The sequence below is a fragment of the Ctenopharyngodon idella genome, chromosome 9 (assembly GCF_019924925.1).
Source record: "Ctenopharyngodon idella isolate HZGC_01 chromosome 9, HZGC01, whole genome shotgun sequence".
NCBI lineage: Eukaryota > Metazoa > Chordata > Actinopteri > Cypriniformes > Xenocyprididae > Ctenopharyngodon > Ctenopharyngodon idella.
Window position 1 is genome coordinate 37,571,387 of NC_067228.1, and position 15,012 is coordinate 37,586,398.

A 15,012-nucleotide genomic window follows, 5' to 3' on the forward strand; every position below is an offset into this window, starting at 1 on the left:
CTCAGAACAACCTTCTTGAGGACGGCTGTGAGCAGACGTACCACGTCAGTGAGATGTTGAGCCCAGTGGATGAGCAGCGCCGGCTGAAGGCCGTGTTTCTCACCGGCGCGCAGCGTGCCAAGACCGTGCTGAACCAGCAGCCGCAGTTTAGCCGACGTCCCCGGCCTGTCACACATGAGAAAACACTGCAGTCAGACACGGAGCCGTGCGTCAGGCTCACACTCACAGCAGGACAATCACTCACGGCGCTCTCTTGTGGATCAGGCTGTAGACGGCGTCCCACCACTCACGCTGCTTGGAGGAGGACAGGAGCTTCATGATGTTCAGAGGCAAACACCGGGGCTGATGCGGCGAGGAGCACGAGGCCATCCGCGCCGTCTCCTGCAGCTGCGTCTGACTGCTGAACACAACGCCACACAAGAACACCTGCAAGACATCACATATACACAGAGTTACAGCTGAGGTGCTTCATCAGGTCCGCTGAGATCCTGGGATTGTGCCTCTTCCACAGTCCTTTACAACAGTATGACAGAAGACTTCAGTCCCAAACGGGTTGTGCTAATGGACTACAGCCCTAAGAGATGCATTTGATTTCTTAAATTCGTCAATACTTCAATCTTGTAAAAATGTCTAGATAAGCCATCAGCCATACATGCATGTCAGATAGAGCTTCACAGCATTACACAATCACAGGCATTAAATTACTGCATTAACTAAAACACAGCATTTCCATCATTTACAGCAGCACCTAAAACAATCAGACATGAATGAACATCTGGATCAACTAAAAAAAACAGTAATTTCAGAGACTGTGCATGTTTCATAAAAGCCAAATGTAGGTGAATGTTTCCCCCTCACTGACGATGAGAAGAGGGTGGACGCACCTCCAGGTCGAGCAGGCAGATGGACTCGGGTGCGTTGGTGTCCAGTTTGGAGGTCTCGAGCGTGAGTCGAGGGAAGAGCTGCTTGAGCCAGTGCTGCAGGCTGACGCTCTGCTCCATCAGCGCCCACTGCAGGCCGAGCCACGCCAGGTGCTGAAGATCGCCCGCGTGCAGCAGCACTGCACCTGTGTCAACACACACACACACACACACACACAGTCAGCACAAAAAAATGCTGCAACTGACCACAGCTGATCCCTGATCCGTACGGACCCATCCCACAGTTCGGCACGCATGTGACCCGCAAATTATTTCAAAGTTTAAAAATCATAGAAACACATGCAAATGATAAACTTTCAACTCAAGAGTCTTGCAAATTTAAACATTCAAGTGCAAGGAGACATGACAGAGAACTCAATTCAGCACTTGCACGCTGTAATCATAGAGAGGCGCATTTCAGACAGCGTGCAAACACTGAATTCAGTTCTCTTTCATTTCTCCTTGCACTTGAACAGACTCACACACCAAATTCTCTCAAAATACCCAGCTCGGCGAGTATCCTCAAACACGGTCTTAAGTGAACATAAACAGTAGAGAAAGAAATTGGATGTGTATCATGATATTGGATCTGTGCATTTGGGTTAGTTCAGCCAAAAATGAAAATTCTGTCATTAATTATATGACATTCTAAACCTGCAAGACTTTCATCATCAAAACACAAGATATTTTAAATGAAATCTGAGAAATTTCTGTCTCTCGCGTGGACTGTCAATGAACTACCACTTTGTCGCTTCAAAAAATTCATAAAGAGATCATTAAAACTAAGTCATATGAATTGACTGGTTTAGTCCAGAGTTTCCTGAAGAGGCTCTATCGCTTTATATGATGAACAAATTTAATGTAGGCTTTTATTCACTTATAAACATTGATCAGCAAACATAAACAGAAGCTCAACAGTACTTGATTAATGCATGAGAACAAACCTGACTGGTTCTTGCGGAAGCTCAAACGTGCTGCGTAACACGAGAATGAACCTCACTGTTATTGAATAGTTTTACGTGTGACGTGTAGCCAAATATGGTGTCCCATACTCGGAATTTGTGCTGCATTTCACCCATCCAAGTGCACACACACAGCAGTGAGTATTGAACACACACCCGGAGTGTCTGGGGAGTGATTGGTGGTTCGGGGTCTTGCTCAAGGGTCCCTCAGTTGTGGGTAATGAGAGTGGAAGTGAGCACATTTCATTCACTCCCGCTACCTACATTTTCTGCCAGTACTTGAACCTGCGACCTTCGGGTTACAAGTCTGACTCCCTAACCATTAGGCCACAACAGAGGCACTTGAACCCGGATGTGGTAGTTGCATGGACTGTCAATGGAGCGACAGAAATATCTCAGATTTCATTTAAAATATCTTAATTTGTCTTTAGAAGATAAATGAAAGTCTTACAGGTTTGGAACAACATGAGGCCTAGTAAATGACAGAAGTTTCATTTTTGGGTGAACCCTTTAAAGTGACAGCAGCCTATAAATACCTGCTGCTATTTGTGTCAATGTTATTCAAACAACAAAACAGCTTTAACAAAGATCTATATTTATGCAGTGTTATTTTACAATTAATTCCATTTATGTACCTAAACACTACTGTTAAACCTTTATTTGTTCAATCTTTGGTCTATTGTATTCATCTATGCTTGTAATTTGTTTACTTGTTTAATTTTCTTATTTTATTACTGACTGTTCACTTGTCTTTAATAATGTTCTAACGTTGCTGTGCTATCGAAGAATCTAAAGTGTTCTTTACATAATAAGCAGTCTTTGTCTCCTTTTTTTGCTGATATGTGACTAAAAAAAAAAAAAAAAAAACTGTAATGTGATCCAAACCATGAGTTTTGTGATCCATTGCACCCCTAGACCAGACCGGACAGGACCTAGAGTCGGTCTGACACTCACCGCTGTCCCACTTGGCCAGATCTGCGGCGCTGGGCGCGTGTGCGCCGACCACATGCATCTCGTCGTTGTAGATGAAGGAGAGCCGCTCGTGGGTCTGTGTGCCGAAGAGCATGTCGAACAGAGAGCTCGGCGCTCTCCGGTTCCCAAACGCCTCCACCACGTCCTTCAGCAGCTGCTCCACGTCCTGGCTCAGATTCAACAGCATGTGACCCGCCTGACTCTGGCGGTCCGAGGCCAGCAGCTCCAAAGGCTCATGGGACGCGTGCTCACTTTTCAAACTCTTGGCTTTGGGTCTCGGAGCCTGAGGGAGACAAGGATGTGAAACCGTACAGTGGCCGATCACAGGAGCCGAACGAAGCAGAGGAAACACGTCATACCTGATAGGCCACAAGATAACAGAGAGCGGCTAAATCCTGCACAGCCCTCCACTGCTGCGCCCCGTCCTGCGCCATCTTCAGCAGCAGCGTCCCGGCGTACAGGTACAGCTGAGCCCTCATCTCCGTGAACACCTCCGACAGCCCGTCCAGCGTGTTTGTGGCAGTGTTCTTCAGAGACTGCATCGCACGGTCCAAACTGCAGCAGAAACACAATGTGAACGTGTAAACCTGAGGTCTGATGACTGAAGCAGTAACGTTATTTAGCAGGATAATAGTGAAAAAAGACAAGCGTCACGGTTATTGTGGCTGCTACAAACATGTGATGCGCTGAAATTAACTTACTGAAACCAAAGTTTATTTACTAATCAACACTCAAAGTTTTATGCATACATTTAAACTGCACATAAGGCAGTTTCTGTATCAACTTTAAAGGGTTAGTTCACCCAAAAATTAGATTTCTGTCATTAATTACTCACCCTCATGTCGTTCCACACCTGTAAGACCTTCGTTCATCTTCAGAACACAAATTAAGATATTTTTGATGAAATACGAGGGGTTTTTTTATCCTCCATTGAAAGCAATGAAATTACCACATTCAAGGTCCAGAAAAGTAGTAAAGACATCGTTAAAACAGTCATGTGATTGCAGTGGTTCAACCTTAATGTTATGAAGAGACGAGAATACTTTTTCTGCGCAAAAATAATGACTTTATTCAACAATCTCTTTTCTTCTGTGTCATTATCCTACACCATTTACACTGCAGTGCTTTCAGGTTCTACGTCAGAACACCGGCTCAGTATTGGCAGACTCCTGCGTCAGCATCACACGCATGCGTCATGCTGGTCACGTGACCAGAGCCGGCCAATACTGAGCCGGCATTCGGACGTAAACACGGAAGATCTGCAACATTAATAACATAGCAGAGTGACGGGAGGGACACATTTATTGAATAAAGTCATTATTTTAGTTTTTGCGCAGAAAAGGTATTCTCGTCGATTCATAACATTGAGGTTGAACCACTGCAGTCACATGACTGTTTTAACAATGTCTTTAGTACCTTTCTGGAGCTTGAATGTGGTCATTTCGTTGCTTTCAATGGAGGATAAAAAAAATAAAAAAAAACCTCGTATTTCATCAAAAATCGCTTAATTTGTGTTCTGAAGATGAATGAAGGTCTTGCGGGTGTGGAACGACATGAGGGAGAGTAATTAATGACAGATATTTCATTTTTGGGTGAACTAACCCTTTAAGAGGTGGCTAGGGTAACTTGTTTCACAACTTTTCCTGATGGATGTATTCAAACATACATTAAGTAAAAATATAATGAACATGTATTCCAGTGCATATATATTTAATAAAACGCTCCTCTCTAGAGTTATTTTTCTAGCTGACTATTGAGTTTACGGTCACTGAAAGGCTTTTCGGAGGTAAATGTGACGTTACATGACATTGTTCTCCAGCTGTTTAATTGGCGTCGGTTGAAAGACTGATCGATTTATTCATGTTTATTTGCTGCTGTAACTAGTACAGAGGAAGAGATGACCGGTTCACGTGCCGCTTGATCTGAGGCGCTAGAGCGACATTAAAGAAATAAGATTTTCGGCCAAACACATTCAGTTGGTGAAATCTTGGTGACTAATTTCCTTTATGTGTGCAGTGCTGTGCCAGTGGCTGGCACTGTGGCCAGACAGGCTTGTGTTCACGTACCTCCAGAGAGCATCAGCGCTCTCCTCACAGCTCTTCACCGTCAGTGTCAGTCTGACGCGGCTGCAGAGCGCCAGCAGCAGCTCTTTGTGAAGCTTGCGCGACGCCTGCTCGTTCGACGCCACGCTCGGCTGGCAGAGATACTCCTGAAACACAGCAGACTGATCACACTCACGACAGAGTCACATCACCAACTTCCCTTCATCTGCTGAAACCTTTCATGGTCGCATGAAAACATACAGAACGCAAAACATCCTTGTCTGAGCAAAAGTTTTGGGTGAACTATCCCAAAAACAATCCATGTAAGAGTCAGTCAAATGATTTTTCATGATTTGATGATGTAAAAACCTTTTTCTAACATAAGCGGAGACTGACAGAGCAGGACGATCACTGACCTGAAGGGTGCTGACCAGAAGCTCGTACCACTCCAGACGGTCCCTCAGAAGGCCAGTCTTCTCCACCACGAGACAGTGCTTCAGCGCCTCCTCGTGCCGGCCGTCTGCGCTGTACAGACGCACCAGCTTGTGGTTGATGTAGGTGTCGTCGGGCCGCAGCTGGAGCTCCGACTGAAGCAGCTCGTACAGCTGGTTGGAGCCATTCTGTCCTCGTGTGCTCAGAAGCTTCTCCTGCAGCAGAGAGAGAGAGAACTGTGAACTCAGAGGACAGCAGGTGTTTTCAGAGCAGGCTGATGTGATGTGCACACTGACCCTCAGATTGAAGACGGCGGGATTTCCCGGCAGGAGCTTGGCAGCTTTCTCCACCCAGAACTCGGCCCGGCTGTCAGGCTCCGGTTTCCCACACAGCAGCTCCGCCACCTTCAGAACCAGGTCTGACTGAGTCGGATTCAGATCCACCGAACGCTGAGAGTTCAGAAACAAACATCAGCATTACAGGACGGGCATTAGGAGAGAGAAACTGAAAACCACGAGATAAAACAACAAACATCATGCTCAACAAACATCTGTAAAACGGGTCGCATCGCTTCAAGTTCAGGTGTTTTGTATGTGCTTCGTGAAATATAGAGCTTTCAAAGAGACGCCATTCAAAAGAGCTACTAAAGATAATCATAACTGACGTCCATCGCATATGTAGATTGATATCTAAATGTTGTTTTATTTTCTTCTTCTCACTAACATTCAGTAATTAAAATTTAATAACAGATTGAGCTGATGGACCCAGAGCAGCTTTGGACTGGCAGCACATGATGGCGTTCACTGCATTCATTCACTGTGAAGCGAGTCGCTCTGAGACTCTGAAAACACCGGATTTACACAGTGCCTCGCTTCATTCTGAAACAACAGACTACATCACACATATAAACACACAGTGTGTCGACTCGCTGTCAGAGACGAGGAAACACAGCCTGTCTCAGATATTTTAGTATCGATATGCATTGAAACAATATTTTCCCAGCATAATTATGGTTAAACTCCACAGCTGAAGTGTGTTTTTAAAGACTATGCCGTAGATAAACATGTCAGAGTAAATGAAGGAAACCGAACCTTGTAACATCCCACAGCTTTGTCCGTTTCACCGTCACGCTCGAACAGCTGCCCGAGGAACTTGTGTGCTTTAGGATCCTTCGGCTGTACGGTCAAATACTCCGAAACATGCCTGTGATGGAACGATGAGAGAGAAACATCACTTCAAAGAGAAACCAGACATCAGATCAATGACAGAGAGCGAAGGAGTTAGCCTACCTTTTAGCAAGTTCATATTCTTTAGCCTCAAAGTATAGTTTGGCAAACAGAAACCCTTTCCCTGACTTCTGCAAGACACAAAACAGGTACAGCGTCACAGTTAAACAACATCTGTGAGTAATAATGTACACCATATTATATTCAGCTTTAATCTGACACTGTAAACACTGTAAAGCTGAAAGTAATTCACTGTACAGAGCAGAGGGAATCTGAATCATGTAAATTACATTGAAATGAGTATTTTCCTCTGATGAACAGAAAGCACTCGGTAGCTGTTGGAAAAGCTTCTGACACAGACTTCACGTTTCGATTCCATTCACAAGCTTGCGAATTAAATATTGAAGGTTTAAATTAACTGATGATTTGTATAAAGTTATAATACTAATTCAGTACTAGTCCTGAAAATATTGTGCTTAAAGAAAGAAATGTACACAGTAATCGCCTTTAGCACGCTGTTGATTCTTCTCCACTGGAAGAAAGCTGAGCCCAACACACAGCAGATGGGTCAAAGATGTGAGGTATCTCATTCGCTGTCCGAGGTTCAAAAAGCACATTTTTGAAAAGTGGTCACCTTTCCTCGTGTATTTTGATGAATTGTAATTTTCCGAGGGAGCATCACCTGAACACTTCACGTTCTTCTCTTTATATTCTTTCGTGAAGTGATTTTCTGATATTAATTAGAAATTAAGCTTCCATTATGAGGAGATATTTGACATTGGGGCATTTTTTTAAGAGCACTGTTCTAACCTTTATTTGAATTTCGTAATAAAACAGGCAGAATTTGAAATCTGGGACTCTGTTTCATATCAAAAGTAACAACGCTTGTTGTGATTTATTGGATGATCTGTTCATTCATCCACTGAAAACAGATCGATTCTTGGGATTTATGAATCAGCATCGGTTCATCAAAATGACAATCAATTAAAATCAAGACATCTACATTTTTTACCCAGCCCACATGATGTGTCACGTGTTCACACCTCCAACACAGTCAACACAAATTAATCACGTCCATTCATTGAGACCTGACCCAAAACTGAGTTATGAGCTTATTAAACATTTCAATTTGTGCAATTAATATGAGGGTAGAACAACATCAATATCTGAAGATTCACTAATGTAATCATGACGTTTATTAACTTGATAAATGATCAAATTTTGAGTTCTGCTACATTATTAGGGTTTACAGTAAACAAGTAGATATTTACATTCATTTAGCAGACGCTTTTATCCAAAGATCTGAAACAATAAACACGCGAGGTTAATAATAAAAGTTTTAAACATGGTTCAGAATATTACGAGCTGGAACAGGTAATTAAAGAACAGTTTAAGGTTTCCTTCTAGTTAAAGATCAACTTCAGCAGTAAAAGAGGCTTTGGTCTACAGGACAGGATAAAAAACCCAGTGAAAGACAACAGATCTGTGAAACCGACTTCACGTCAACATTTGCGCTGTTACACATGGGAAAAACTGAACCTGAATGATTCTGAAACAAGGAACTACTTAAAGAATGTTTCTACGATATAAATAACAATGAAGAAACTCTCCGAATAAATAACGAGAGTTATATACTGATTTAATAGATCAGATTCCGTTGGTGTCAGTTTGAGTGACAGGAGTGCCGATCGCGCGCGTTAACGGCTTATTTAGCTCCTCTCACAGACATGAGGCCTGCTTTCGCGCTTCTTACCTGTTTCTGAGAGGGAGAGGCGCTCTGAACTGAAGAAACATATCGATCCACTTCTGCTTTACTCCTCCTCATGACCGCTGTCACAACTTCACCGTCGCTGTTTTAAATGTTTATCATGTAATCGCTGAGCGGCATCTGTGATCACTTTCTGCTCAACGCACGATCACGTAATGGCGCAACTTCCTTTTCCGTCTTCTTCTTCTTCTTCTTCTTGTTGTACGATTTAATGGCGGTTGACAAGCCAACTTATGTGTATTGCCGCCACCACTGGACTGGAGTGTGAAGCATTAACGTGAAGGATAAGAGGGGGAAAAAGAGAGAGAGAGAGAGAGTATTAATATGAAAATTTAAATTCTACTTTGTAATCCTGTTATCTTCAGATAACTAAGAATTTCTCTCATAATACTAGTCTGTCCTGATTTGATAGTGAAATTAAATAATCCTATGTTCCTCAGTTTCTTAAATAACTCTTTCTTTGGTATACACTGCACAATGTAGAAGTACATGATCAATAGTCTCTGCTTCATTGCATGTACATAATCCTGACTGATGTTTCCTTATCATGAATAATGAATGATTTAAACCAGAACGTCCTATTTGAAGTCGAGTCTTCTTTTCTATGGTTAAAGCTTATTCTCCCTTTGCCAACTTGTTTTTGGATACTGTATAATTGTCTGCCCTTTAAATCCTTGTCCCACATTTCCTGCCACTTTATATTCATGAGTTCTTTAATTCTTCCTTTTATTTCTGCTTTACTTAGTGCAAGTTGTACCTCAATGTTCATACGTTTCATTGCATGTTTGGCCAGTTTATGGACTATTTCATTTCCTTGTACTCCTACAAGTGCAGGCACCCATAGGAACCTCAGGACTATACCCATTTCCTGAATCCTAAGAACATTTATAAGTACCTCATAGATTGATGTTTGTTCACTTATTAATCTATTTAAAGCAGACAAAGAATGAGAACAAATGACTATACCCTTGAAAGCTTAACTTCCTCCACCCATTGAATAGCTAATAAAATTGCTATTAGTTCTGTTGTAAAGACAGATACATAATTAGATAATGTTGATCTGTAATCTTATACAGCTGCAGCTGAACTTCCTGATGTAGGATCTTTAGATCTGTGAAGATATGGAGCATAGAAGAGTAAATTTGATCTAGATATTGGTGAACAATAACCTCCATATAGATTTCTCATTCTTAATCATATTTTGTAGATGAAAATCTACATGAGGCATAGGAAGCAACCAAGGAGGAATATTCGGAATAACAACAGAGGGACTAACTGACCCAAAATCGTAGCATCTCTAGTTGCTGTCCAACCAAAACTTTTGATTTTATTATTCCCATATTCCCAGCAATCCTTCAATATGTCTTTTACTAGATGTAACTCAGAATGCCCTTTTACATTTATCCAATAATTCAACGTTAATTTCAATTTTCATAAACTTATAGGCATCTCTCCCACCTCCACTTGTATGGGGAAGATCTGAAATACATATTCTTAAAGATTGAGCCTGAACGGTTTCTACTTTTTTAATCAAGGATATTGATGCAGATCCATAAATAATACATCCATAGTCAATTGCTGACCTAATCAGTGCACTATATGTTCTTTGTAAAGATCTCCTACTAGCTCTCCATTCCATTCCTGTTAGACATCGGAGAATATTATTACTCTTTTTGCACTTACTTCAGTATTTGCATCTTAAAAGTCAACCTGGAATCCATCCATATTCCTAGATATCTTATATCTTTAACTTGTTCAAGTACTTGTCCATATAACTTCACTTTTATTTCAGGGATATGATTTCTCTTCGCAAACAGACTGGTTGAGTTTTAGTCACTGATAGTCGAAAACTCCATTTGTTGTTCCTGTCATTGAGAAGGTCTCCTCCACTTGTGTTTCACTAACGTCTACACCTACCCTTTCAATAATGCAAATACAGTAAATAAATGATGCAATATTGATGTGCGCATGCCCAGCGGCCATAGCTGTATCTAGTGGAGGTGACGTATTTCCGCCCTTGAGCGGAGCTCCACTCGCCCCCTCAGGCTGCAGCCAGACCCTATTGCTGTCATTGGCCCTGTCCCAAATGGCACCCTAAACCCTCACGGTCTTCCTCTGAGTCCGCACTTTCACGACGTAATGCCGCTTTGACTGCCGGGTAAAGTCCTCTGCGGAGCTCACGGTCTTGCGGGCTCAGCAGAAGTGCGCATCGAGGGCGCGTAGCAGCCGCAAAGGGGGCGCACACGAGCACCCTTCTTTAAGCTTAAATGACGAATGGGACACCCTACAGTCTTGTGGACTTAACGGACACGCGCACGCAGCGGCCATTGTAAGTCCACAAGACCGAAAGTGCACATGAAAGCTGTGTCCCAATTCAGGGGCTGCGCACTGCGGAGTGCGTGAAAGGGGTGGGGCTTTGGAGTGGAGGGTCGCCAGGTCTGCGCAACAAAACCATCCCAAAAGTAGCGTAATCACAAAGGTTTTGTGAAAAAAAGTGTAGGAAGACCACAAATGTGCAGTATATGTTGTCCTTTTTCATACTATTACAGCGGTATGCAAAGGGATAAAGAAAATAATCACGGGGATAGAAAGCAGCGGCTGGAAAGAGCTCTTGCCATAGATATTCTTCTTATAACATGTCAGGTTAAAATACCAAGCGTTGCGTTATTCTCATTATGTCTGAAAATAAAACATGAAAGAAAAATTGACAGCTCATTCATAAGCTTTATTTGTAGGGCAACCTTATGATTTGAAACGATTCGTTTCAGTCTTTTTAAATGGAAGTTCCCCAAACTGGAAGTGCAACCCATAATTCAAAACACAGTAGGCTAGTCAGGAATAAGATGGATATTCTTTGTCATTACTGTCCTGCAGAGACCTTTACTTGAAATTCATCTGACATCACTTCCGCATTGTGTCCCTGTGAGCGTGTTCCGGACACTGAGCAGAACCGAAAGAAAGCCGACAGTGTCAAACACACAGAGAAGAGCGATGTGAGGATTCGCTCTCGACATGAACGCGCTGCGCTGCTTCTCCCTGCTGCTGTCAGTGTCAGTGGGTGAGTGGATCAATCCGTGTGTTCCTCATGATAACATCTGTGCTCCTCTGCTCTGCACACTGCTCTGTGAGATCTGAGGGCTGTTTCATAAAACAGAGTAGAGCACAAGCCAGGCTTATTTTAGTTAGTCACGCTTATTGTCGGCGAATTCGGTTTCATAAAGCAAACTTAAATTAGTTCAAACTCAGTTACTCTGGCAACTTATGCTGGGAAACTAGCCTGGTCCGGGGCAGGCTAAGCTGATGCTGCGTTCACGACACCTCGTATATACCGGAATCTTGAGATGACAACACGTGACCTTATATTCGGAGCTGTTCACGTCCTTGGCCCGGGAATTATGCGTTTCTATGGCACCACTATGAACGCCTAAATGAATCTACAGCGGTCAGGTGGTACATGTGGGAGCTTTCAGAAAACTCCCAGCTTACAAGTTGTAATTACGAGCTCTACGAGGACGTGAACGCTTTTTACGAGCCAGAATCTCGTAGTTACAGGAATTACGAGGCCGCGTGAACGAGCTCCTCTAACACTGACCAATAGGAGCGCAATGATATTACAGCTGACTCCCTCACATACAATTACCTGACTTTATTAACCGCTAGCAGTCCAAAGATAAATAAATATATTTAAATATACAGCATAAATGAGTACACCAGTCTGAAACTTAAAGTCAGTAATTACTCTTTACTCAGAAGTCATGTTAGGGTTCTTTAGAGATACAATGTTCCAGCAAGTCTGCTTGATCAGTTACCAAACAAGCATGTCAGAATTATTCAGAGAAATTAGATTTTCTTATCAAAGTGATAAAATGTTGTGTTGCAAAAATGAGTACACCCAGTTACTAAATAAATAATAATAAATAAAAAAGGTGTAAATTTAAGGCAATTTTTCATTAAAAGGTAAGTATGTTGAACCAAAACATTTAAAGAGAAGTAATTTCTTGACAATTAAAAGTGTTTTATAGCCCACTGAATCATTCTCAGGCTTAATGCTGACAACAATGAAGCACTTGGGAGAGAACTGTCAGGAGAAGAGGACAGTGGTACAAGAGGATTACCAAATCACTGTTTTAAGTGTGAAAATATAGCAAAAGTAACACAGAATTTCAAAATCAATAGACCTGTGACAAGACCCTGAAACAATCAGGCCTTCATTCTATATATATAATGTGTGTGTGTAACCTACAGGTTTTCTCTTCTTACTGGCTGAATATTTTGTGCCCAAGATTTAATTAGATTGTTTTAATATGTGAATACATTTCTCTCTGGTTTTGTTTGGCAGCTGTAGTACCTTTTATGATTATTAGAAGAACATTAGAACATTACAATCTAAAAAAAAAGTTAAAGGGATAGTTCACCCAAAAATGAAAATGTGATGTTTATCTGCTTACCCCCAGGGCATCCAAGATGTAGGTGACTTTGTTTTCTTCAGTAGAACACAAATGATGATTTTTAACTCCAACCGTTGCGGTCTGTCAGTCGTATAATGCGTGTCAATGGGAACTTCGTCTATAAGAGTCAAAAAAACAAGCACAGACAAATCCAAATTAAACCCTGCGGCCTGTGACGACACATTGATGTCCTAAGACACGAAACGATCGGTTTGTGCGAGAAACCGAACAGTATTTATATCATTTTTTACCTCTAAAACACCACTATGTCCAACTGCCTTGAGCATCTGGTGTGTGAGGTCTGAACGCGCTCTGACAACGGAAGTGATGTCTCGCACTCACTGAAGTATACACGCGAAAGATCACTTCTGTTTTCAGACCTCACCAACCGGATGCTCAAGGCAGTTGGACTTTTTTTTAGAGGTGAAAAATGATATAAATACTGTTCGGTTTCTCGCACAAACCGATCGTTTCGTGTCTTAGGGACATCAATGTGTCGTCACAGACAGCAGGGTTTAATTTGGATTTGTCTGTGCATGTTTTTTTGACTCTTATAGATGGTGTTCCCATTGACACGCATTATATGACTGACAGACCGCAACGGTTGGAGTTAAAAATCATCATTTGTGTTCTACTGAAGAAAACAAAGTCACCTACATCTTGGATGCCCTGGGGGTAAGCAGATAAACATCACATTTTCATTTTTGGGTGAACTATCCCTTTAAAATTACAAAATTAAAAATTAAAATAAATACTAAATTTTAATTGGTAAGATGAATCTAAACTCAGTAGTTGACCTAAAGTATATTGATTTACCCCATTACAATAGTCCATTTACAGTTACTATCATAATAATACACTTACTTATAGGTTTAAAATTGTACATAAGGCACATTTAATGTCCAACATCAAATATTTTAGCAAAATGTATATTTAGTCAGAATTATTGCGCTTCTATCGCGTCCCGTCTGTTTAGCGCGCAGCAGCGCTCGTTCACTGTGAAGTTTAGCAGCAAAATGGAAATATTTGCATGATTTTCTAACATTTACAGATGGAGAATAAACCTGTGAAGTTATGCACTGAGGAAAACACCATGTCTCAAACGCATAAAACAGCACAAAATGCACGCTGTTTCCCATGGTGGATCGATTTGATCCATGATCGACCTCTAGGGCTGCTAAAGAAAAGCGTGCACACGCAGTTATCTTGACTGGGTAAACCTGGATCAAATTAGCAGGACTGCATGAACTTCAATTACCTTTTATGAAACCGCTTTAGCCCCAACTTATTTGTTAGATTCATTCACGTCAGGTGTTGGAGTTTAATCTTTTATGAAACAGCCCTCTGGGGCATGTTCAAGCTAAACCGGTGTGCAACGCTTTCTGGGTTGAATGACATGTTTCCTGGAAACGGTGTGCAACGGGTTTGAGATGCGTTTCCTCTTGTTTGGTGGGTGTGTCAGAAATGTCAGCCCAATCAATCAGCAGCAACATGTATATAAACCAAGTAAAGCTATTCTATTGTGGAGTGACACTTTCATAAACTTTTCTATTCTCCTCTGATTATATAATGGTAAATATTACATTATCATAGCACAACAACAGTGATCATCAATAATGATAAGCCTAATACTCACAATAAAAATAATAAGGTCATATAGATCATAACACAGTCTCAGAGGTAAGAAGTGGATTATCCTTCACCTGAAATGTTTGTCTTTTCATCCTGAAATGCGAGGCAAATGTTGGATCACAATAATTAGGAACCACAGTTTCCACAAATCCCTCCACTGGATTGGGATGTTCTCTTTTATTCTGGACGGCAAGAGCAGTGACTGTAATATTGAGTGTGTTTTGCAGTACTGAACAGGTGTTTATACCGATTTCATCAGGCTCTGGTTTTAAACGTGTAGGTCAGTGTTTCATTTGTTGTTGTAATGTTGTCACTGTGTAGGTCTTGTTTACACCTCTCTCTTTCTCTCTCTTTCTCTCTGTGTGTGTTTTAATAAGCGGAGGTGTGTCCCAATTTGCTTGAGCACTATTCTGAATCATTTTAAGTAGTGTATAAGTAGTGTGCACTCACTCAACGGTCACAGCTTTCCTGAAGGACCCAGAGGAGAGGAGCTGTCATGTGGAAGGCATATTCATACAATTTTAAATAAATCAATTAAATGATAAAAAATGAAAACTAAAACCAGATTATTCATTTCATTATAGAAAACTGCATGCAAAATATGTGACAA

General features: G+C 41.6%; 2 protein-coding genes across 7 annotated transcripts in view; one reads left to right on the forward strand and one right to left on the reverse strand.

The window, feature by feature from the left end:
• The window catches only part of ranbp2 (RAN binding protein 2), a 36,122-nt gene extending 25,886 nt beyond the window's left edge, over positions 1 to 10,236 (reverse strand). For 2 of the 5 annotated variants that reach the window (XM_051906401.1, XM_051906399.1), the window contains exons 1-12: positions 10,006 to 10,236; positions 8,308 to 8,579; positions 6,618 to 6,685; positions 6,420 to 6,531; positions 5,625 to 5,777; positions 5,313 to 5,543; positions 4,921 to 5,063; positions 3,214 to 3,409; positions 2,837 to 3,137; positions 885 to 1,066; positions 245 to 426; positions 42 to 165 (exon numbers count right to left, since the gene is read on the reverse strand). In XM_051906401.1, coding sequence (XP_051762361.1) covers positions 42 to 165; positions 245 to 426; positions 885 to 1,066; positions 2,837 to 3,137; positions 3,214 to 3,409; positions 4,921 to 5,063; positions 5,313 to 5,543; positions 5,625 to 5,777; positions 6,420 to 6,531; positions 6,618 to 6,685; positions 8,308 to 8,379 — 1,764 coding nt within the window. In that variant the 5' untranslated portion in view covers positions 8,380 to 8,579; positions 10,006 to 10,236. The remainder of the gene's footprint in view (positions 1 to 41; positions 166 to 244; positions 427 to 884; positions 1,067 to 2,836; positions 3,138 to 3,213; positions 3,410 to 4,920; positions 5,064 to 5,312; positions 5,544 to 5,624; positions 5,778 to 6,419; positions 6,532 to 6,617; positions 6,686 to 8,307; positions 8,580 to 10,005) is intronic. The other 3 variants (XM_051906403.1, XM_051906400.1, XM_051906402.1) reach the window with 2 other exon arrangements.
• Positions 10,237 to 11,207: 971 nt separating this feature from the next.
• LOC127519028 (interferon alpha/beta receptor 1a) overlaps positions 11,208 to 15,012 on the forward strand; it is a 53,049-nt gene continuing 49,244 nt past the window's right edge. For both annotated transcript variants that reach the window (XR_007931707.1, XM_051906407.1), the window contains exon 1: positions 11,208 to 11,380. Coding sequence is in view for 1 of the 2 variants with exons in the window: in XM_051906407.1 (XP_051762367.1) it covers positions 11,335 to 11,380 (46 nt within the window). In the remaining variant the exon portion in view is untranslated. The remainder of the gene's footprint in view (positions 11,381 to 15,012) is intronic.